The sequence below is a fragment of the Malassezia globosa genome (assembly GCF_000181695.2).
Source record: "Malassezia globosa CBS 7966 chromosome Unknown mgl_sf_12.1, whole genome shotgun sequence".
Taxonomy (NCBI): Eukaryota; Fungi; Basidiomycota; class Malasseziomycetes; order Malasseziales; family Malasseziaceae; genus Malassezia; species Malassezia globosa.
In genome coordinates, this window is record NW_001849860.1 from 218903 (window position 1) to 243067 (window position 24165).

At 45.8% G+C, this 24165-nt stretch overlaps 11 protein-coding genes across 11 annotated transcripts; 7 read left to right on the forward strand and 4 right to left on the reverse strand.

The window, feature by feature from the left end:
* Positions 1-32: 32 nt before the first annotated feature.
* Positions 33-779, reverse strand: MGL_3872 (uncharacterized protein; the record flags this gene model as incomplete). The annotated part of the gene is made up of 1 exon (XM_001729032.1): positions 33-779. One exon carries the CDS (start codon positions 777-779, stop codon positions 33-35), a length of 747 nt encoding a protein of 248 aa, XP_001729084.1.
* Positions 780-966: 187 nt separating this feature from the next.
* On the forward strand, positions 967-2586 carry MGL_3873 (uncharacterized protein; the record flags this gene model as incomplete). The annotated part of the gene is made up of 1 exon (XM_001729033.1): positions 967-2586. One exon carries the CDS (start codon positions 967-969, stop codon positions 2584-2586), a length of 1620 nt encoding a protein of 539 aa, XP_001729085.1.
* Positions 2587-3274: 688 nt separating this feature from the next.
* MGL_3874 (uncharacterized protein) lies at positions 3275-5286 on the forward strand (the record flags this gene model as incomplete). The annotated part of the gene is made up of 2 exons (XM_001729034.1): positions 3275-4589; positions 4631-5286. The coding sequence occupies 2 exons, from the start codon at positions 3275-3277 to the stop codon at positions 5284-5286; spliced, it is 1971 nt and encodes a 656-aa protein (XP_001729086.1).
* Positions 5287-5746: 460 nt separating this feature from the next.
* MGL_3875 (uncharacterized protein) lies at positions 5747-6133 on the forward strand (the record flags this gene model as incomplete). The annotated part of the gene is made up of 1 exon (XM_001729035.1): positions 5747-6133. One exon carries the CDS (start codon positions 5747-5749, stop codon positions 6131-6133), a length of 387 nt encoding a protein of 128 aa, XP_001729087.1.
* Positions 6134-6302: 169 nt separating this feature from the next.
* On the forward strand, positions 6303-7610 carry MGL_3876 (uncharacterized protein; the record flags this gene model as incomplete). Its single annotated transcript, XM_001729036.1, has 1 exon — positions 6303-7610. The coding sequence occupies one exon, from the start codon at positions 6303-6305 to the stop codon at positions 7608-7610; it is 1308 nt and encodes a 435-aa protein (XP_001729088.1).
* Positions 7611-8083: 473 nt separating this feature from the next.
* On the forward strand, positions 8084-9310 carry MGL_3877 (uncharacterized protein; the record flags this gene model as incomplete). Its single annotated transcript, XM_001729037.1, has 2 exons — positions 8084-8404; positions 8591-9310. The coding sequence occupies 2 exons, from the start codon at positions 8084-8086 to the stop codon at positions 9308-9310; spliced, it is 1041 nt and encodes a 346-aa protein (XP_001729089.1).
* Positions 9311-12232: 2922 nt separating this feature from the next.
* On the reverse strand, positions 12233-13141 carry MGL_3878 (uncharacterized protein; the record flags this gene model as incomplete). Its single annotated transcript, XM_001729038.1, has 1 exon — positions 12233-13141. The coding sequence occupies one exon, from the start codon at positions 13139-13141 to the stop codon at positions 12233-12235; it is 909 nt and encodes a 302-aa protein (XP_001729090.1).
* A 206-nt stretch (positions 13142-13347) lies between these two features.
* MGL_3879 (uncharacterized protein) lies at positions 13348-14583 on the reverse strand (the record flags this gene model as incomplete). The annotated part of the gene is made up of 1 exon (XM_001729039.1): positions 13348-14583. One exon carries the CDS (start codon positions 14581-14583, stop codon positions 13348-13350), a length of 1236 nt encoding a protein of 411 aa, XP_001729091.1.
* Positions 14584-15515: 932 nt separating this feature from the next.
* Positions 15516-16718, forward strand: MGL_3880 (uncharacterized protein; the record flags this gene model as incomplete). The annotated part of the gene is made up of 1 exon (XM_001729040.1): positions 15516-16718. The coding sequence occupies one exon, from the start codon at positions 15516-15518 to the stop codon at positions 16716-16718; it is 1203 nt and encodes a 400-aa protein (XP_001729092.1).
* A 1276-nt stretch (positions 16719-17994) lies between these two features.
* MGL_3881 (uncharacterized protein) lies at positions 17995-19827 on the forward strand (the record flags this gene model as incomplete). The annotated part of the gene is made up of 1 exon (XM_001729041.1): positions 17995-19827. The coding sequence occupies one exon, from the start codon at positions 17995-17997 to the stop codon at positions 19825-19827; it is 1833 nt and encodes a 610-aa protein (XP_001729093.1).
* A 1308-nt stretch (positions 19828-21135) lies between these two features.
* On the reverse strand, positions 21136-21510 carry MGL_3882 (uncharacterized protein; the record flags this gene model as incomplete). Its single annotated transcript, XM_001729042.1, has 1 exon — positions 21136-21510. One exon carries the CDS (start codon positions 21508-21510, stop codon positions 21136-21138), a length of 375 nt encoding a protein of 124 aa, XP_001729094.1.
* Positions 21511-24165: the final 2655 nt, after the last annotated feature.

Sequence of the window (24165 nt, forward strand, 5' to 3'; positions counted from 1 at the left end):
AATCGTGGCTCGTGGGTGCCATGCCAGTCCTGTCACACGATCTTCATGTGCTTGAGTTGTCGAGTCAGCCACTGCGTTCGATTTGAACCACGCCACGTACCGTGCAATGTGCCTAAGGGCGAGGCATTAGGCATCTCCCAAAGCGCTGCTTTTCCAGACCAACATCCGGTAGCAAGAATAGAGGAGTCAGGAGAGAATCGGACGATCGACACAGGCCGCTCGCCAGCCACCTGTGAGCCGAGGCTGGTATATGACTTCAATGGGTCAAGCACTGACTTGCGCAATGCGGCCATATCGCCCAATGAGGACTGTGCTTCGAAATGTTGCTGAGAAAGCCGCCTTTTTGCACGAGAAAGGGAATACATGGCAATACGACGGCGTGCAAGAAGCAAAGCTGTCGAACCTTCGGTAAAAAACTCTTCATCTTCGTCGTCGTCATTCTCCTCTGATGCGTCCGCTACCGGCGCGTGGGACAAATGAACGGCATTCTTTCCGTGTCGTGCGATAAGAACTCCCAAAAGACGCGCACGTCGATCTGCCTCATGCTCACCAAAGAGGGTCACAGGCTCATCGTACCGTCGCAGAGTTTCGCGCACGTGTATATCAGATGTAGGCACAGGCACCTGTTGCGCGAGTTTGCGCTGTTCAAGCATCGCATTCGCCGCTGCATCACTTGCACTGTATACGCCGGGACCTTGTGAATCTGATTTTCCGTCATCAGTACGCCTGTTCATCTCCAACTTACCTAATTCATCCCACGCAACACTACGATCTGCCATCCCAATGCCAACACGAACGATGAAAGTGCCCCTTCGCGCCGTACGCGTCGCTTTGAATCACGTGATGAGAGGATGAGCGTGGCCGAGGCCAGCGAGCCAGCGAGTAAGGCACCCGATCGGTTGTAGAAGGACCTGCTCACTAGGTGAATCCCACGCTTTTCGTGCTGGCAAGTGACAGACAAAGACGATGACGACTCCAGCGCATCCGAGCGCAGAGCAAGTGCTGGCGAGCATTGAACAGGCAGGCGGCGAAATTCAAGATTCCCGGACTCTCTCGCCTGTGCAAATGCTGCCGTTGAATGAGCAAGCGAGTCGTATTCTCCAGAGCTCGAGTGATGCACAAGATAAGGATGATCTCCAAGCTGAGGAAGCTGCTCATAAAGCTGCAGCTGCCTGGCAGATCGGTCTGCAAGGTATTTTGCTTTCACTTCAAAGCAAGGAGATGATTAATTTCCGCAGCATAGATGCGCAACCTTTGTTTCTCACGCTGGATGGCCGTCAAACGATCCGTCTTGGATCGCCCGAGTATCGTCTATGGAGTGCCCTTCCCGAAACGGGCGAGGGGCGAAGTCAGCCAGATCTAGAGTCTATGCTGGGGAAAGATACGTTCAAGCTAGCCCAATCGCGTGCGTTTCGTAATAAGATTGTTCGGCGTCTGCCCGATGGAACGTTCGCCCGTGCGGAATCGACACTAGACCAACAGCTAGGGGACGAGACGCGATCCGAACTTGTAGAGCTTGCTAAGACAGGAAAGCTGCAAGGAGAGGGTGCAGATAAAAAGATCGCTGAGCTCAAGAAGCGAAAGATGGTCGGTCAACGAAAACTCTTGTACTTCTCAATGGCCAAGGGACCGCAATTTGCTCTTACGGTGCAGAAGCTTGAGACAGATCTAACTTCAGATATGCTAGCCTCTGGAGCATGGAAGAAAGCGGCGTTCAAAAAGTACAACTTCGACGCAGAAGGTGTTTTGCCTCCATCAGGTGCATTGCATCCATTACTGAAAGTGCGTGAAGAGTTCCGTCATATCTTTTTCGATATGGGATTCACAGAGATGCCAACGAATCGATTCGTGGACTCGAGCTTCTGGTGTTTTGATTCCATTTTCGTCCCCCAACAGCACCCAGCTCGTGATGTACAAGACACGTTCTTTGTCGCGGATCCTCCATCAGCCACGGAAGTGCCAGAAGACTACCTGAAACGTGTGATACAAGTCCATGAAAATGGGGCATATGGCTCTATTGGCTATAGGTATCCGTTCGACGTCAAAGTGACAGAGAAGCTCGTTTTGCGCACACACACGACAGCGGTATCCTCGGCCATGCTGTATTCAATCGCACATCAGCCGGGTGGGTTCAAGCCAGCGAAGCTGTTCTCTATTGACCGCGTGTTCCGAAACGAGGCAGTCGATGCAACGCACCTGGCCGAGTTTCATCAAGTCGAAGGTGTGGTTGCCGACTATGGTATCACCTTGGGTGATTTGATTGGATTCATGCAAGTGTTCTTTTCCAAGATGGGCGTCAAGAACCTTCGCTTCAAGCCTGCTTACAACCCATACACCGAGCCGAGTCTCGAGATCTTTTCTTTCCATGAAGGGCTGAAGAAATGGGTCGAAATCGGTAATAGCGGCATGTTCCGTCCAGAAATGCTACGACCCATGGGACTGCCAGAAGATGTGAATGTGCTCGGCTGGGGCTTGAGTCTCGAACGCCCGACAATGATTCGCTATGGTATCAAAGACATCCGTCACCTTGTGGGGCACAAGGTGCCTCTTGAGAGCGTCGAAAGAGCCCCTGCTGTGCGCTTCTAACGAGTGCGGTTGCTGTAGCCTAACGTAGAACCAGGGGAAGTACAAAAATCTCGCACGCGCAGACCGAATATTCGTTGCCGCTTTCGTACGCGTGTGTAATGGCACAGTACTTTCGTCCCCCAGGGCAGTTGTGGCGATGTCAGTGGAAAGTCTCCACATTAAAATGGGCTAGATTTCCTCTCATCGATTTCCTGGACGCACCGCGCCCACTGCGATTCAATCGAACCGTACGCGAGGCATGCTGTCACGCCACTTGACTGTACTACGTAGCGCATGTCGTGTTTCGCACGATCTACGTGTACCTTCAACGCAGGCTGTGCGAAAGTCAGCTTGGTCCGTTTGCTACTCACGTCGACCTCTGCACATTTCCAGGTCAGATGCGGCGTCCACCGCGGCGCTTGATATGGGGGTTGCCCCAGCTGTGGAAAAGGACCATGAGATATTAAAGGAGCTTTTAGACACTCGCCACTCTTCAGGCCATGTACTTTCGCAGGGCGTCCCTACTGGATTATTTCAAATTGACCATTTGCGCACACCAAGCGACTTTTTGCTGCTTGCACAACGTACCCTCATTCGTTGCCAGCTGCTTGTTCAGCGCATAGCTCGTGCGATCGGAAATCCAAGTGAGCTTGCACGTGTGGTCCGAAATCTCGACCGCCTAAGTGACATGTTATGTGGTGTCATCGACATGGCCGAACTGGTCCGTCATGCACACCCCGACCAGGGTTGGGCAAATGCAGCAAATGATGCGTACGAGTACTTATGCAATTATATGAATGTGCTGAACACGCACACGGAGCTATACGATGCCCTCCGTTGCGTAATGGAGACAAAGGACATTTACCACAGCCTGTCTCAGGAAGCTCAAGCTGTTGCACACATCTTTATGCGTGATTTCGAAAAGTCAGGCATTCATTTGCCGCCCCATGAACGCAACCGATTCGTCGAACTCAGTGATCAAATCATGATTCTGGGCCGTGCGTTCTTGCAGGATATGTCGACAGGCACGAGTGATACCATTGTCGAGTTTCCTACCGACCTGCTGGATGGCATGGACACTTCGATCTTTGCGCAGAACCTTTTCCGCCTTCGTCCATCTAAAAGCATTCCGGTCGTCCCAGGAAGTTGGGAACTACACTACATTAGCAAGTATGCGCCTAATCCACAGGCTCGTCGCTTAGCCTACATGATTTCCTACACTGGTCGCACGCAGCCAGTCGCCGTTCTGGAACAGCTGCTGCACGCCCGATATGAGCTTGCCAAACTCACCGGGAAACAAAGCTTTGCCGAGATGACGCTTGTGGATAAAATGGCCGGCACACCTGAGCACGTTTTGCGTTTCCTACGTCTGTTGGCCGACGCACAGCGACCTGTCGCTCAGCGCATGATTGCCGAGTTTGGTCAGTTGAAACACGCGCTGGAAGGTAGCAGCCAAGTGGAAATCTGGGATCGCGAGTACTATGCTGACGCATATCTTCAGCGGCATCACCCATCACAACTGGCTCCATTGTCGCCATACTTGTCGTTGGGTTCGATATTTACAGGGCTATCCCGCCTCTTCTATCTATTGTATGGAATCCATTTCCGCGCCGCAGAAACACTGCCCGGTGAAGTGTGGCATCCAGACGTGCTGAAACTAGAAGTTGTCGATGAGACAGAAAGCAGCGTCATTGGTCTAATTTACTGCGACCTTTATACTCGCGACGGCAAGCCGCCTAGTGCTGCGCATTATACTGTGCGTTGTTCGCGGCGCATCGACCTTGACGACACACATCTGGACATGGAGCTTGGAGCAAGCGCGGACTTACCCCCTGTCGCAGACACGGAGCATCTACTGGGTGTGAAGGGGGCGACTGGGTTTGGTCGTCCCGGTCGATTCCAACAGCCAGTTGTTGTGCTGATGACAGACTTTGCGCCTCCCAACATCGGGCATGGCGGTGCATGTCTCTTGCGCTGGCACGATGTGGAAACACTTTTCCATGAGATGGGTCATGCTATTCATTGTACGTGGATAATACAACCGAGAAGCTTCTTCTAACAACAGCTATGATTGGGCGCACAGAATTCCACAACGTTTCGGGCACGAGATGCGCTACTGACTTTGTCGAATTGCCATCGATCCTTATGGAACATTTCTTGACAGATCCTAGTGTCGTCGCGCTGACAGCACATCATCACCGTACTGGCTCGCCATTGCCGTATGTGCAGCTACAAAAGCATTTAGCAACGCAACGAAGCTTAGATGCTCTGGACACGCACCAACAGATCCTTCTCGCATCACTTGACCAGCGCTACCACTCAGAACGTGCTGGTGCCCCAACCTTCTCGTCTTCGCAGGAGCTTGAATCGCTACAAGCTGACATGGGACTGTTCCCACCGGTATCAAATGCAACATGGCAGGGCCAGTTCGGGCATCTATTTGGATATGGTGCGACTTATTACAGCTATTTGTTTGACAGAGCCATTGCAGCGCGGGTGTGGGAACAAGTCTTTGCAAAAAAACCACTTTCTCGCGAGGCCGGTGAACGTTTCAAAATGGAAGTGCTGCGACACGGGGGCGGGAAGAGCCCATGGGAAATGCTTTCGCGGCTTCTCCATGAAGACAAGATTGCCGATGGTAACGCAGGTGCCATGGAGGCTATCGGACGATGGGGTCTTGGACAAAACCAATCGAACGAGACCATCTCCGCGCATCTATAGATTATCAGCAGAGGTAATTAGTAACAGCGCCAAAACCAATCAGATAAAGTCCGTCTCAGTCTCCCCGATCCTCTCCCCGCATTTGCCACCTGTGCTCTCGTTGTTGCTATAACAGACATGATCATTCTTGTGCGTTCGGAAAGCTCGCTGACCGTAGCACCATTTGAATAACTCGCGTTCACAACGTATCCTGTGGATTCTCGAAGAACTCAGTATCCCGTATGAAATCAAACGCTATAATCGTGGCCCCGATCACCTTGCGCCAAAGGAGCTGAAAGAAGTGCATCCATTGGGCAAAAGCCCGGTGATCACGGACACCGCCCGTGATAACAAGGTAGTTGCAGAGAGTGGTGCTATTATCAACTACCTGATCAAGTACTATGGTCAGGGTCGTGGTCTCCCATCGAAGGATCGTGAAGATGACAACGATTTTTGGACGCAATTCAGCGAGGCAAGCTTGATGCCAAAGCTTGTGATGAAGTTGATTTTCATGCTTGTTCCATCTCAGTCGCCATTTTTTGTGCGCCCAATTCTCAACATGATCGGTAGCCAAGTAAATGGCCGTCTGGTTGATCCTGACTTGAAGGCCATGATCAAGCTTACCTCAGATACTTTGACCAAGGAAAGCGGCGATGGCCGCGCTTGGTTCGCGGGCGGTGACAAGGATGGCAACCCTACAGCGGCTGATTATCAGATGCTGTTCCCTATTGAGGCCATCACGAGTGGTCGAATGGACCCCGCCATGGTTCCAGAGCCGTTGAAAAACTGGATCGACATGGTGCACAAGCGTCCTGCCTACATACGTGCCTATGAGAAGGGCGGTGCTTATGATTATGCAAAGCTCTGATGTCTTTCTTCACAACGACAACGAACATCTGCCGGACCCAAGAGGATCATCGTGTCGTAGAGACGCCTGTAGGCCGAAATTTTTTGACGCGCCGATAAATTTATTAAACACCTACCTACATTTCAAAATTTTAATGAATTCGTTGTAGCTTCTCTACCAGGACCACTTCATGCGTTTGCACCCGCGTGATGACGACGCTCAGATTACTCAGTCCATAACATCAAAAGAAAAAGAAACTAGGTGCGAAAACGATGTAGAGAAATGTGCGGTCATTCCAGCTTCTCACGTTGATGCGCCATACTCGGCATTTCCACAGCGTGTAAGACTTTTCATCGTTTTTACCGCGTCTGCCTCTGCGTTCATGAGTCCATTTGCTATAAACATATACATGCCAGCCGTTCCGGACATATCTGAACATCTTTCTATTTCAAGTGCCGAAGCACTCCTTTCCGTCACAATGTACATGATCTTTCAAGGATTGTCTCCTTCTATTTGGGCACCTTTGTCTGACACTTACGGTCGACGGCCGATTCTGGTGTGTACGTTTTTGGTGTTTCTCATTGCCAACCTTGGCCTTTCATTCGCTAATACGTACTGGCTACTTCTTGTTCTGCGCATGCTTCAGGCATGCGGTGCTAGCAGTGCCATTGCCATCGGTGCCGGTTGCATCAGTGATGTGTCAGAGCAGAAAGAGCGCGGATCGTACATGGGCTTTTTTCAATTTGGTACACTCCTAGGCCCCTCTATTGGGCCTGTTGTCGGCGGATTCATGGCCCAGGCATGGGACTGGCATGCAGTTTTCTTTTTTCTTTCAGCGTTTGGTGGCGTCTACATGTTCTTTTTGTTTTTGATGCTTCCCGAGTCCTTGCGTGCCTTAGTGGGAAATGGTGCAAAAATACCTATTAGTGTATGGCGCACGGTAATTCCCCTTTGGGACATTAAAAAAGCCAGTCTGTGCCATGAATTCATGACCATGCCTCCTAAATTGCACATTCGTACAATGGGTTTTGATTTGCCCTGGCGAATGTACCTGCAGCCTGACATTGCTATGATGATTGCTTCGTACGCTATTCCTTTTGGCGCCTTTACAGTCATGAGCTCAACGCTTTCTCCTATCCTGTTTGACAATTACAATCTTAAACCATGGGAAATGGGGCTCTGCTTTCTGGCAATTGGATGTGGCAGTGCTATCGGAAGCATCGCTGTTGGTTACTTGCTTGATTATGAATATGCACGCGAAAGACATATCCATGGTGACAATATCAACCTTCATAAGGTCCGATTAAAATATATGCCGTACTTTAATGTCTTATTTTGCCTGTTCTTTCTTGCCAATGGATGGTTGTTGGACTATACGATTCATCTTGCAGCTCCGCTAATCATGCAATTTCTTGGTACGTTTTTCGATACACTAACCTCAGCGAGCGTAGCGGCTATTATGTATTATAATTGCATGTGTGTACACTTTACAGACTAACGACAAGAAACACAGTTCTGGTGGATATCTACCCCCAACGAGCTGCTTCTGTCACAGCAGCTCTGAACATCGGACGTTGCTTGATAGGCGCCGGATTTGTTGCTGCTTCACAGTATATTATTGATGCCATTGACTATGGGTGGACGATGACGTTGATGGGATTGGTTTGCCTTTTTCTACCAAACCCTTTGATATGGGCTGTTATGCGCTTTGGACCCGGCTGGAAGAGAAAGCGCGAGATTCGCCAGCCTATGAAATAGATGTATCAATATGATGTAAATTTTTTTTATTCTCATATCCACATTCTCCCGGATTTTCCCCGACGTGGCTGTTCGACGTGTGGCACAACACTATCTTCTAAGAAGCAGCTCACACAGCCTGGGAATTGTTCGCGCATTGTTGGGTCATACGAAACAATCTGCCAAAGCTTCCCCAAGAGCTTCCAGGAGAGAAGTAGAGAAACTTTCTTCACCATGCAGCATAAGGAGGGACCACCTCTGCCATTAACGCAGCCTCGGGATCGGGCCGGGCGTTTTGTTGATCAGGATGAGACTGTTTTTTCCGCGTTTCTCCCTCACATAAAGCTCATGATCGTCATTTTTGCAGCTGTTTCTGGATTTATGAGCCCCTTTTCTAGTAATATTTATGTTCCCGCCTTGGATACTATTAGCAAAGAACTGAGTATTTCAAGGGCGGACACTTTGTTGTCAGTGACTACATATCTAATCTTCCAAGGCCTAGCGCCTTCGTTTTGGGGGCCTCTATCCGACACGCTGGGAAGAAGGCCGATTTTGGTTTGTACATTCACTGTTTTACTAGGCGCGAACCTCGGATTAGCTTTTACAAACACATTCTGGCTTCTCCTAGTTCTGCGCATGCTCCAGGCGTTTGGCGCAAGCAGCGCAATTGCGATTGGGGCAGGACTTATCAGTGATTTGGCACGTAGAAAAGAACGGGGAAGATACATGAGTTATTTTCAGTCAGGGGCACTCGTTGGCCCATGCATTGCACCTGTCGTTGGCGGTCTAGTCACTCAACGATGGGACTGGCATGCTAACTTTTTCTTTTTGGTTGCGTTTGGAGGGCTTGTGAACCTCTTGCTGGTCATTTTTCTACCGGAGACACTAAGGTCGTTGGTCGGTGATGGATCAATGCGTCCGTGCGGCATATGGAAGACGATATTTCCTATGAGACTAACAGCATCTTCCGGCTCGGACCTATCTGAAGCCCCCCTGATGGAAAAACCTCCTCGCTTCAATATTCTAAAAATGGGGTTCGAAAAGCCGTGGCTTGTGTATTCTCAGTTGGACATTCTTTTACTTATAATCTCTTATTCCGTTCCATTTTCTGTGTTTTCCGTCACATCCTCCATCTTTTCTCCCACGCTGGCTTCCAATTACGGCTACAATCATATTATAATTGGCCTATGTTATCTTCCTCTCGGGGCAGGCTTTGCAGTAGGGAGCATAATTGCCGGACGCCTGATTGATTGGGAGTATGCACAAGCCAAGAAAAAACACGGCATCAGTCTGAATTTATTCAAAGCGCGTCTAAAGCTGGGTCCAATTTTCAATGCAATCTTCTGTTGTGGCATACTCGCATTCGAGTGGTGTTTACACGAACGAGTTCATATTGCTGCACCACTGGTCATCATATTTTTCACCATGATGTCATCCATGATCTATTTTACCGCCATGTAAGTCTAATATTTGCTGACATTAAGTAATGCACTACTTGTGGATTTATACCCTGATCGGGCTGCATCAATTGTTGCATCGTTGAATATTTCCCGATGCATACTTAGCGCTATTATTGTCGCTATTACGCAATTCATAATCAATGGAATCGGAACTGGATGGACCTTCACCATATACACCCTTGTGGGTGTATTCATCCCTATTCCTGTAACGATCGTGTTGATACATTACGGCCCTAGATGGCAGACAAACCGAGAACAAGGTGTCCCAAACAACAAAATGTCTTTGGCTCCCCAAGAGCGAGTTTAGGGATGCAGAGAGGGAATATGTTCGTGGACTGCCTAATAATATATTCGAAGGCGTGGATTTTGGTAGCTAAAATCGCGCGGAGTAGACCGAACTAGAAGCTTGCTCTGTATCCGAAATGTACTAGTTGCCTAACACATGTTGTGTGCAGGAATATTGAAAGGCGCATATTTGTGTCCTGAGCCTATTCTATCCTTATATCATTGCGTAGCAGATGAATAGGGGGCGCATCTAATCCATGTATTTGATCCACAAAGAGACTATTACAGAACAAAATGATCTATACATATTGATAATACTATCAAACTATGCTGCACTGACTCTCACAAGCTATTTGGTTAAATTTTCCTTCGGGAAAAGATCATAGTCAATGTCAAATTAACACTGCTAGCTTTTACTTGCTGGCAAGATGCATACATCTCGTTGAAGATGGGACCATAATTTTCCCCTCTTACCTAATGTCATCTAATTTTTTTTTGGATAGCCTCCAGTAGTTACTCTCGATCTGTCATTTATTCGACCGAGAAGCTCGGTGTCAAGGCCCAATAGTATAAACTTAATCGCATCGCTTTGACCATTTCGACTTTGCCCAATGATGATAATTACAAAATCCATACTATACCTCATTGTGCTGATAGGAATTGTCGTTGCTGATGACGAGTGTAGTAAGCCACCGGATGTACAAATGGCAGACTGCACGAGCCGATGCTTGTACAAGGCTGGCCACGCAGCATGGCCCCACTGGTCACAGGATCCGAAGTCAGATGATTTCGGAACATCAATGAGCTTCATGTGCCGAACAGAGTACAGAGAATACAAGACTTTCAATGATCAACTACGCCCATGTCTACAGGGATGTCCCGTTGAGGACATCCAAAATTTCGACAAAGTATATTCTCAGCACTGTCAATGGTTTTACAAAAATCAAAGCAAAGACTGTGTCAAGAGCAGCGCGTCTCAAATCATTTCGAATAACAATTATTTCTTGGTCGGTGCACTTGGAGTAGCTGCAATGACCTTGTTGTAATGTCATCAGCCATCAACGGTGCATAAACTAGCAGATTGTACTCAAGTTAACGGATCGTTTGCATTGTTATGACCGGACCGGCTTGTAACATTCAAGCCCAACCATGTCAAATTATATGGTCATTCTGATAGGTCGGATAGCATCAAAACTTAGGCTTGACTTTCATGAAAATGCTTGGCGTTTTACGTTTTACTACATGATTCCGTGAGAACGTGGCTATTGGGCCAATCAATTGACACGTTGTAATAACACGTAATCGCTAGTTGTCTTTCTCTAGGCACGCATACCTGGTTGCTTAAAGCATAGACTTGCATTCGAAAGGGCAAAACACAAATCAGTAAGCTCCACATAAAACAAGCGTTAGAGACAAGTTTTCCGAAGTACCTTGCAAACAAGCTAACGAACTCATCGTATTAAAAGTTCTCGTGTATCATGATCGCCCAATCGTTTTACTTGCAATGGCTCAAACCGCAAATGTTCAATTCAGCGGAAAATGTTTAGCTCTGGTCTGTAGGACGGTCATTTCCAATATGACGGGCGAGGCTCGCTTTTCTGACTGCGTAGATATTCATATTTTTAGCGTAGGAGTAGACTTGAATACGACTGACATCCAGCTATTAATCGAAGTTCTCCTTCAATACAGTCTGCGTACATGAAACGCATTTGATAGCCCTCAAATCTTTGATTAATGTGTGTAAATGGCATGAGGTAGGAGATAGGATTGAACATACTGAATCAGATGTGACAACGAGATTATCCAAGTCATGCTGCCCACATGTTGGTACTCGTACAAAAATCAAAGACATATGATTTACAAAGTCATTGATCATCGAAAGATCAACATAAAACTATACCTGCTATTCTAACCAGGCACTCTGACGCATGCCACTGGAACAAGAGCTATGCTTCGAAAATATATCGCAATACCGAGCTTTTTGTAACTAATCGAATAGATAATCCTCGATTAAGTGAAACTTCCTCTGTGTATCACCCTGAACTGGCAGAATTTACTGAGATGCTATAACAGTAGTACATACGAGCGAAAATTATTGGTTTGATGGTTAGTAAAAGCATTAGAACGACTAGCGTACATCGAACATGTCATACGTCCTAAGTTTCGCTGGTTCTAGCTCCACTTCCCTTGCATACAGACTCCATCAATTTGTGCCGTCGTCACAAGTTCGCAAGTTTTGTAAGAGACGACTATGAATCATACATAATGAAAACATTTTAGGTTGGACGCGCTTAGAAGATGTTTGAATGTTCAAGGTGACAGAAATGTGGTGCAATACGAGAAACTGAATCTGCCAAGTGAAGATAGATCGATCAGCATTCACACCGACAGTAGGCATCGTTTGGCGAAAACTCGGACTTGGTCGCACGTAGTAACAGCAGTCACTATTCTACATGACTTTGAAAAAACTAGATTACATCAATTTGAACCAAAGGGTGATAGGATTCGTATACAATGTAACTATTGGTAGAATTTTGATTCATTCCCTTCACATACTTCGCCTAATCCACCATTCAACTTCACTGTACTGCTAAAAATTAATCGACTTGTTCATAAATCAATTTTTAAATTTCGAAACTTAGTAAGTGTGAGTGCCAACGGAAGCAGGACATGTGCCAGGACCGTGTCCAACGCCTGTGCCAAAGTAGTAACCGTGGTGGTCGTCAAACGTCCAAATAGGATCGACCGTATTAGCACCAAAGTGGTTCTCTTGTCCAGGGTAGAACTTCCAATTGTCAGAGTTCACAGGGTTGATCCACACCTGTCCCGATGGGTGCTGGAAGCCCCAATCGCGAGGTGGCATGTGAGGGACCCAGTCGCGACCATTTGCAATGTAGAAGAAGCGACCGCCAATCCTGTTATCCACAGAGCTAGCAAATTTAGCATTTCCTGTGCGTGGCATAGCAAAAGCAAAAGCCTTGTAGATACCGTGTTCGAGACGGTGCTCCAAGTCCATGGCAGCTAAAGCTGTCATTGCCGCACCAAGAGAGTGTCCAGTCACTGTCACACGTGTGTCATTGTACTTCTGCATGCACTTGACAATCTCTGCGTAGGTGTCATCCCTAACGTCCATGTAAGCATCGACAAAGCCAGACAAAAGCTGACTACCCTCATCATATGCATCGTTCAATTCTTTAGGTGGATCCCGCAGAGCAAGGTTTACATCGTGTAAGATGGACAAAATACTTGCTGTAGTACCTTCGAAACTAACCGTAACACCGAGTGATTTTGAATGAAAAATTTTGGCACGCTGAACCGCCAAGCCAATCCATTTTGTCCACACAATCTCGGCATCACCTACCGTTTTCCCTTCATCATTGAAATGGCAGTAAGGTTCATGCGCCATACCAGCCGCTTGGGAGAGGAGAGGCAGGTCCACCGGCAACGATGTTGGCTCTTCATACGATGTCGGTCCGAACACTTTACGCGGTTCAGGAACGCACAAAACGAATGAAATGAAGGCTAGAAACAGGAGAATGAGGCGCATGGTCGTTGCTAACGAAAAGTTTCGCAGACACACGGGCTGGTATTAATATTTGCATAAGACCTAGCCGGGAACGCACATTCTGTTTTGCAACAAAGGAAGGTTCATATGCAAGATATGGTCGATCCGCTCATCGATAGGTGCACGTGTACAAAATTTTTTTTGCCCTACATATCAATACTCTGCCCCTTCATAAATCAATCTGGTAATTACATTTTTTGGATTTTCAACCCGCACCGAGCAGTGCGACATGCAACGACAAATGCACAACCACAAAACATATTCACAAGCCCAAATATTTGAGCATGTAAATATTGTCCATTGTGTATTTCAATGAGATGACCCGCAATAGGGCTTCCGCTCAAACATGCAAAAGAGAAGACAGAGCATGCCATGCCTATTCTGAGGCCTTGCTTTGTAGGATCCGACGTGAGGGAGGCCAGAGCCGCTGGAAACAAACCTTGAATGGCAGACGAAAATAATCCGTAGAAGACCGAAAAAATCCACATAGAAGTCGTATGTTTTATTGTAATCCAGCATGACATCATTACGCCCGCCAATAAAATAATGATCGAAATAGTATTCACTGGTCCCAAAAGCCGATCAGCTATCAGTGATGGGATAATTCGACCTGGGATTCCAATGCCGTTCATGACTAGAAGCATGTTGAACGAGACGTCTTCAGAAACATGAACAATATCTTTCGCATATGCGCGCAAATAAAAATATGCGACAAAGTTGCCCCATAACGCAAGGAATATGCCGATAGTGTAAAGAAGATATGTTGGCTCTTTAAACGCTGATAGCTCAACTAAGCGACCATTCTTGCGCGGAGGCAATCTCGGTTTCACTAGCAAAAGAATGATAGCAGAATTGAAGACAATAACAAAACCCATCGCTCGTACTGCCCAGGGAAATCCAACTGAGGGTAGTAACGTTTTAGCAATAGCTGGGAACACTAGTCCACCAGAGGATGTTCCACTGGCTTGAATACAAATGGCCAAAACACGTTTTTTCTTAAAGTAAGAAGATACTAGTGAAACCATAGGGGTGAAGGTCAAGCCACAGCCCAAGCCTTGACATACACCTTGTGCCAATAAAAACTGCCAATACGTGTTGCAAGCAGATGTTGTAAATACACCCAAAATCTGTAAAGCGAAGCCACAAAACAATAACGTGCGAACATATCCAGCGTCAGCCGCTCGACCAGCAAGAAATCCCATAAAAAATATACAAGAGTACTCAAGCGAGCCAATCCATGATATATTGGACGGGTCCTGGTTGAGTGTTTTTACGTAGTAAGGCTGGAAAATGCCAAAAGATGTCATATATCCCCACGAATTGAACATCGTGAGATGCGACGCGAGCACTTGGGTCCAGGCTACTAGACCCCCATCGGGCGGCTCATCAACCTGCTGCTCTTCGACATGTGCAGACTTTTCCATATTAGCGTTATTCATTCCATTGAATCAAGGTACAGGAAGAAGAATGTTTTTCTCAACAAGCTTCAGCCACTCCACAAGTGGCAAATCTCGTTCCCTCCCCCCAAAAAAATGTCCACGTCAAGATCAGCGTGAGGTATTTACGCTGAAAACATTCTTTGCAGCGGGTCTCAACTATTGGCGTGCTTCAATTGTTTCAAAAACCACGCAAATGCAATTACAGTGGCGCCACACTGCTTCATGTTCAAATCAATTAGTAAAAATGGGGACACACCACTCTTCCTATTGAAGGCGTAATTGAGATAAGGTGCATGATGAGTCAGTCATTTGCTCACCTGGCGGCGACCAGGCGCAATCTCCCGCTCCACGCATCAATGGCCATTCTAGCATTTTTAGGATCATGCTTAAGGACACTAGACAATCCAGCTTTATATCATTCTATTCAACAAGTAAAACAAGATCCGTCTACTGGACCTGTCATTGCATTTTATATTGAGGATCAGACTCAGCGTTTGCCCGGCGCCGCGTTCACTTGGTGGACACGTAAGTCGTTGCCAAAACTGCGACGTCAGTTAGATCGGTTGCATGTGCCATTGTTATGTTTACGTTCATCATATCCACATCTTGCTGAAGTACTCGTCAAAGTTGATAATCCGATACACACGGTGCACGTGAATCGGCGATGGGGAGGTACAACTGGTGCCGAAGATGCGCGATTCAAGCAAATACTAGCTGAGGCAAATATCACACATCATGAATATACGGCACACACATTGCACGAACCCTGGGAGATCAAAACTGGACAGGGTCAACCTTATCGTGTCTACACAGCATTTTCGAGGCATTTTGCGAAAATAGTGCCCCGTCTATTGGATGAGCCACCAGTAGCACCGAATTCAGATGACACCGATAAAGTGGTGAATAATATTCAAATCATGTTTCACACTGACCACTATGCGCAATGTCTCGACTGGTCAAGTCCAGAGTCGGAGCACAATCCAACATGGGCGTCCGAATTTCCGTGGATTCCTGGATCAGAAACAGCACATCATATCTTGACAGAATTCCTTAAAACCAAAGTATCAAGATACTCGGAGAGTCGCGATATCCCATTCGAATCTGGGACATCTCAACTTTCCCCTTATCTAGCCCACGGAGAAATTAGTCCACATCGTGTACTCCATGCTCTGAGAGAGGTTCGTTTGAATCGTGACACGCCAAAACCAGCTATTGAGTCCTCCAAAACGTTTGAAAGAGAACTCATTTGGCGTGAATTCAACTATCATTTGTTATATCATCAACCTGATCTGGCGACTCAAAATCACAATGAACAATGGAATTTATTTACCTGGTCACAAATGGCAACAGAGTCACAGTTGACAGAGTTTTCGCGCACTGGTGAGCTTCCACCATCCACGGATGAACAAAATGCTCTTAATACGGCGGCTGCGTATGATTGTTGGAGAGCAGGACATACAGGCTTTCCTATTGTCGATGCTGGAATGCGCCAATTGTGGAAGATTGGATGGATGCACAATCGCGTTCGCATGATCACAGCCTCACTGCTAATTAAAAATTTGCGCATTCATTGGCGTCTGGGAGAAGAATGGTTTTGGAATACACTAGTTGATGCAGATCCAGCCAGTAACCCGGGAAATTGGCAATGGGTGGCAGGAACAGGCGCCGATGCTGCTCCCTTCTTTCGCATATTCAATCCTGCAAGGCAAGCAGATCGTTTCGACCAGAAATGTGCATACGTTCGAACATGGGTGCCCGAGCTCAAGACGAAAACGACACAAGAGGTTGCAGCTATGTATGAAGCATCACCGAGAAAAGCCGCAAAAGAACAAGACGAAGACTTTCTGGCTCTAACTAACCCCTCGTTGACAAGTCAGTGGATTCACTCTTCACCAAATTCAGGTTCTACCAGTAATTCTGTGAAATATGCAACTCCTTTCAGTCACGCATTTTCACAAAGATATGTGGCCGTACCCGAAACAAACTATCACAATTTGATCGTCGATTTCAAGAAAAGTAGGGATCTCGCGCTATCTTGTTATCAGACAATCAGGAAAAATTCTGAGTCTTCGCTCTCATCTGATACTACGCCAAGAAAAAAATTTAAGACCAAGAAATAACCTTGAAGTGCTTAGACGCCAGAACCGAGCTGAACAAACCAAATGGCATGAGATGGGTGACATCAAATTGTGGTACTCTAGTGAATACAAATCCCAAGATTCGCTAGTCTTTAACAGCAATAGATAAAGAATATTTCGCAGGTTTACAGGTTAACACCGGTGCCAGCGAGAAATGGGTTTGGCTTGAACACTTGAATGCTGGACGGAAGAACCATTCAATTTGCATATTGTGTAAGATGGGCAGTGACAGCCAGATAATACACCATACAAACATCTTTGCTTAGGGAATCAGACCACCCTCTAAGTATTTTCACTCATAATCTAACGGGTCAGAATTATACTTGCGCACCAAAATCGTGAGTTCGCATTACCCTTTTGATCTGAAGAGCAAACCCGGAATTTCTTTCTTCTGGTTGATTCGCCGACGTCCACGATCGAGGAGCATTTTGGAGTTCAATTCGTATTGGTGCACTAACTGCACATTTCGGTAACCAAGAAAAAAAAGATTTTGATTCTGCCAAGTCTTTGAAGCTTTGCGGTGAACGACCAATATGTTCTTAATTGAAGATTAGACACCCAAATTCCTTACAAGATGGAAAAACTATGTTGATCTATGATTCACGACCGACCAAAGGCAATTTTTGGGATTTCATGAATGAAATGTAAAGCCTAGTGTGTTAAACAACCTAATATAGTTGAAAAGGATAATTTAATCTCCCGCTTGTGGCGCCCGAAATTAAGATGGGAAGAACAAGATATTGAACTATGATTACGTTTTATTCATACCTACATATCATGACGATACCATCGCCAAAAAGATAACTCGTAGGCTGTTTCTTCTTTTAGTTTTACTAGCTGTCAGATAAGGGGGGCGACCTAGTACACATGCCTAGACGATTTACGAATCAAAGAGCACCACACGCTCGCGCGGCAAAATTTTGAACTCACGATACGCGACCTTAAAGCCATCATAAAAATAAAAGGCGCACAGTAATAAAGAGGCCATTACAAAGTCGGATGCCAAGCCAGGCCGATTTAATTGGGGAAAGCGTTTAATAAAAACAAGGTACTCCGTGCGCAATCGGGACGAATGAGCGCTAAACCGATGCGTCATCACACATATTTAGGAAAGGCACTTCCATTTATAACTAGAGGTCTTCGGAATTGCGTGGCGAATAACCCTGTTACAGTCTGACTCGCACGTCGGTTGGTTTGGATATTGAGTCTATAAGAACATTACTGAGCAAATTAAACGAATGTGAGAACTCCCACCATCATGTTTGGGCACTTCTTGTTCGCTATAGTGGCAATTTCCGCTGCTCATGTGGTGCATGCAGCTCGAACCTTCTCGCATGTACATGAGGTCAGCGATACAGATTGGGACTATATTGTAGTAGGAGGCGGTCTTGGTGGCCTTGTTGTCAGTAAACGTCTTGCAGAGGATGAAGGCAAAAATGTTCTGATTATTGAAGCGGGCCACGATGATCGCGACGATCCTAAAGTTTTCAATGTTGACAAATATGGTCAATATATCGGCACCGACCTTGACTGGAACTTTGTGACCAAAAAGCAGCCTATCGCTGGAGGAAAATCCAAGACAATTCGCGGAGGAAAGACTCTTGGTGGTAGTACTTCCATTAATGGCGCAGCATGGAACCGTGCACACAAAATTCAGTACGATCACCTTGGAAACATAACGGGAGATGATCGCTACAATTTCAAAAACTTGCAAAAATACATGAACATGGCAGAGTCGTTTGTCCCGCCCACAGATGAGCAACGCGCTGCTGGTGCCGATTATCTTCCTGAAGCTCATGGAAGCCGTGGGCCGCTGTCTATTGGATTTTCCGCTATTCGTAACAAGAATAAGAAACGGATGTTTACCGGTCCAGGGCAGGGCTCTTTCTTGAAATCTATCCAAAAATCTTTAGGTGTCGCTCATCTTCAAGACGAAAACAGTGGAAATAACACTGGAGCCGCTTATACTCCTACATCGATTTCCCAAGACAACAGGCGACAAAGTGCGTGTAACTATTTCGAACAATCGGGCAATAATGTTGGCGTTCTTCTTGGGTGGACTGTTATCCAGTTGTCTTGGAAAAATCAGGACGAAGGACGTGTGAGTGGTGTCGTGATCAAGAAGAACGAGGACGGCAAACCACACACTGTCGAAACTAGCGGAGAGGTCATTCTGTCAGCAGGCGCGCTCAACACTCCTGGCATTCTTGAGCGCTCTGGTATCGGAGCCAAAGATGTGCTGCAGAAGCACAGCATCGAACAAATTATTGACCTCCCTGGTGTAGGTAAAAATCTGCAAGAACAAACGATGAATACAATGGGTGGCAAGGCAGATCTTGATTGGTCTGGTGGTGGTCCATCAAATATGATTGCCAACACCGCAGTAACTCAGCTCATGTCCAATGCCTCGAACGTTTTCAAGTACATTCATCGAAATATGGATAAGTGGGCGCACAGCTTGGTCTCTCAAGGACATGTTGTGAATGCTGACGCCATTCAAAAACACTGGACACTTTCTGTGGATGCCACATTTAAAAAAGGTGCACCAGTCTGCGAACACTTTTTCGACACGGGCTACCCCGCTGATTCTTACGGCATCGATACATGGTGCCTGCTACCGTTTTCCCGTGGATCAGTTCATATTACATCTAAAAACGGATTCGACAAACCCGAAGTGGACCCGAATTACTTTGCAATTCCTATCGACATGGACATGCAAGTCGCTGCTCTACGCGCAAACCGCCGCGTTTTCCAAACGTCTCCGCTTCATGACCTTTTGAAAAAAGATGAAACTGTGCCTGGCTTCGATCATATCCCTGATGACCCGAATCATGGCTCCTATGCAAAATGGCAAGCTTGGATTCTGGGAACTGATGGCACGGGCGGTTTTGGCAGTGTCTCACATCCGATTGCCACATGCTCGATGATTCCAAAGAAAGACGGAGGCGTCGTCGACCCCGAATTCAAAGTGTATGGAACTAACAACCTGCGCATTGTGGATGGATCTGTTCTTCCCATCCAATTATCTGCCCACTTGTCAAGTTCATTGTACGGTCTGGCTGAATTGGCGGCTGATGTGATTCGTCATTAATTATTTTTAATTCATTGAGGCTCATTCATATTTCTTGTTGAACATGTCTTGAAACGTGTCCTTTTGTAGAATGAATTCATCTTAATTTCTAAGCGAATTTATGAGACTCTTTAACACGCTACTCGATCTTCTGTAGACGTACTGATTCATTTGCGCATCAAATCGAAAAGTGTGTAACTCAGATACCGAATATAGTGTCATCTCTATTTAATTATGGAAAGAGCAGCTTGATTAGGATCATACGGAAGATAAATCATAAGAGTTTACTGGAGATTAAAATAGTCTTGTTCATGACTTCACGGACCGTGAATTCCTTAGCAGCTCAGTTGTGGACATGAGATTTACGATGTTAATATTAAGAGACTATGCCAAAATAAGAATTTATATGCGACGAAATCAATGAAATTCAATCTAGTTTTCTTAAAGTTCTACGACCATCAACAAAACCTAGGTATCGACTTTCACTATTAAAGGCTTCATCGAAATCCACTAAGCCATAACGTTGAAGTACACGTAAATGTAGTCCATGCTAAACTATTCATGGTGACTTTCTGGGTGTTGAATAAATTTTGCGGTTGTATGCACCCTTATTTATGTAGAAATCAGAAGAGCTGGCGTCAAACATAACTCACTGTGTCTGGACACGCGATAAATAGGTTTTGATAAACGGAGGGAACTTGACACGCATTACACACAGCCTGACTATTAATTTAGGGTTAACCACCCAGGCAGCACCAAAAGAATCCAATAGGCCGACTTTTGTAGCAAAAGTATGGCATTGTTCCTGTGAGTAGCTATTGGACGTGTCGGGTTTAAAACTGGCCCAGTAATTATTTTTGGCTTATACCTATAAATTGATGTAGATCGTTTCGTTCATGAGCACATCCTGTTGCAACGCCTATCGACCTGATTAGCCACAATCACAAGCGAACTGGCGCACCATTTCGTTGCGTCATATTCATGGCCACGAAATTAGTGCATTCGTTACTTGCACCCACGCGAAAACTGTACATTTGCCCATGACGAATCAGCGTCGGTAATACAAAGTTCATCACAGGGCCAACGAGAATTCGCCACTCTCGTTGAGTGCTGAAGACCGTACTTAGTCATCTACAATTATTAACGACACCTAGTGTCGCGAAACCATTTTAGGAAAATGGGTCACCACGAATGAAGTGCTTTGTGGGTCTTTAGTCAAAATTTGCAATGGCATTTGTAATAAGTATCGTTAGAATCCATCTTAAAGCGCAATTCAATCAACATTGATTTCAAACTGTGATCTCGATTCTATTATCGCGCCAGTGGAATTCAGTATTTGAGCTTTCCGAGACCCAGGCGCTCATTATCAAAGTCAAAAATGACTGAAAACATCTGGAAGAACGGCTCACCAAAAATCCATTCGGGAGCCCCTTGAAAACTTGAAATTGTCAGCAGGCACTTACCGTTATTCCGACCCCCAAACATTGCATCATGCCTCATTTTGACTTCTTTCCCTGCAACTTTGATGTTGACCTCAGGTGGATCGTCACAATTGTACCACCCTTGCCAGTCACCTGAGCCAGACTTTTTGATCTCCAACCCATCAATAGCATCCAGTACATTCTTGACGTCTTCGTTTTTACCTAAAATAAATCTGGTCCCCGAATCAATAATACCTCTAGATTCGATACCATTGATTTGCATCTTGGCCTTCCAGTGGTAGTCAGAACTGTCAACATCGATCCAAACAGTTTCGTCAGACACTTGTGACACATCTATCTTGCCGACATTAATACAAGCATCGTTAGTCTTCTTGAGCAGAAACTGGAAAACATTATCATAATCCGAGTTCTGCTCTTTTACCAGTTCAACGAAAGTATGCGGCTTATGTGTATCGAACGAGCTAAAGGTAGGGAATGAAAGCCCGAATATACCCACCAAATTTTCATGATCCGTTACCGCAGCGAAGTTAGAGCCCGTACTTCCGAAAACTACATTACTGGCCTCTACACCACCAACTCTGACCTCATCAGAATATAAGGAACCGTGCACTCCTGAGTCCAAATAGTTTTCGGTAAATTTCTTATGCTGGTCTTTCGATGTCTTCGAGTCTTGCGGCTTATACGAACCCCCTCCAATGATAAGGTCGGGTGAACCGGTGTCGAAAATTATCTTCTGCTTTTGACCAGGTGTGCCGACTTGGATTTCGCCAACTAACGCATTCAAATCTGCCAATTCCTGCTTCACTTCACCCGAGTCTGACCGTCTGCCTAACGTAGTATCATTGACAACGCCAAGGTGCTTGCCTGTACACTTGAAATGTATCTTGGCATGATTTGCATACTTGGCAATCACTCTCTTAGCCTCCTGATCGAGACGAGCATTTCCACGAACGTATTCTCCCCTCTCACTTCGTTAAAGCGGAATGCTAAATTGAGCCGAATTAAAGCCCAGGGCATTGAGCACGTAGCCAGTCAAAAGGAAGGATATCCCCATAATTTTTCAGGGGGGTGTCAATCCAGCTATTTTGCGCCGTAACAGGCCTGCTTTTAATGCCTACAGCCCGTGCCAGATATTCGAGGACCTGCGGACCTGTACGGAAACCTTGATGACGCTATAATTAACAACACGAACTAAACCAGCAATTGATCTTAGGGGAGGTCAAAATTTCGCCAATGAAATAAGACGAGTCCTACCAAAAGTTCGTGACAAGTAAAAAAATGTCGCAATGTGGGGCAACCTATAGAATATTATTGGAAGGCGTTGTGCACAAATACGCAGTTTGACCTTTGCTCGTTCAGTCATTCATGTTTATTCAAGCGTGCATTTCGCACATCAATAACTAGCTCCGCACAACAAACGAGTTTGTACCGTGATTTTGCTCAAGGTCTTATTGGACGTGCCATAGAACAGAATGCGCGGGTCCAATAACGGAGCTTAATCTGTGTGCGATTGCACTTCTAGGACATGTAAAAATGTAACACTATTCTATATCTCTGAAATACGAAGAGATACGAGTCGTCTCGGACATACAAGGACACGACGAAGTAAGCCTAGATCAAATAGCATGAAGCGCAAGAATGGAGCCATAGGTTAATAAATACTACTCGTGACGCGAGCTAGATTTACCTACAGTTCCCATAGTTAAATATTCCTACATTTTACTAGCGGGCAAACTCGTCAGACTAGTTTCTCTAAAAACAATTTGTCATGAGCTTGAAGATTGATCCCAGATGGGCATGAATTCTGAGTTAAGGTGAGATTTCTCCACAATAGCAGCTCTTTCTTGCAGATCTTGTCATCCGCCTGTCAATATTTCTTTTAAGCATAGAAATATGATTTGACTTCGGCAAGCCACAAATCATCGCAGGGTCCATCAAATGCCCAGAGTCCGAAAATTATGTTTAAAAACCATATAACTTTATTAAGTGCAGGTGCAGCGAGTATTTTAGCGCTGTACCATAGAATTATTACATATGGTCTAGTTTGCGAGACTCAGGTATGTAACCCAATAGCAGCCACCCACCCATCGTTTCACGAAATCAATCAAGCCATCAAATATGACGTTCTTAATCCAAATAGATATGTTCCAGCAATAAATGTAACAATATGTCATATATATACTCTCTTTATAATAGCACATTTGCAAAGCAGCAGCGCAAATCACGCATCCATGAATGCAGGGCTTTCCCTACAGAAAAGAATTGAGACAAGAATGACTCCACACTCAAAACAGGCACCAGAAACAACGCGCAACCTGTGGGTCGATTCAACTAAGACTTGCGCCAAAATCGCCACATGTGAGAAGAATGATTGGCTAATGGAGATTCGCAGATTCCAAAAACAACGAATTTTTCTTACTGTACGTGAGCCATAAGACGAAATGAATGCCTTTATAACTCGAGATATTACCATTCGTTGTCCGTAGCAATGGCTGGGCTCAGTTGTAGTAATTGGCAAATTTTGAATCATGGCAATGGCATTAGCTTCAAATGGTTCCAATACATACATGAATAAGCAAGATCTACCGCGGCATGAAGTCAGAAACCCTCTTCCCCTCTGCCATAAGCTTGAATTTGGACACCGTGGCTAAATCTTGTTCCAATCTATCACTCTTGCTCTTGAAGCTAGCGTGTGAAGCCAAGATACGGTCTTGTGTATCAACAACATAGCTAAACTATATGTTCAAATATGAGACATCATTCAATGCCGAAGCTATTTCAACAAGTTTCTGCGTCCATAAATCAATAGACCCGGATAGGTGCGCCTCTCATACTCCACACTTTGTCGGCATTCATTTAATTCTCTCAAATTCCACAAATATCACACACCGCGATATGCCCCACCGCGGCGAAAACC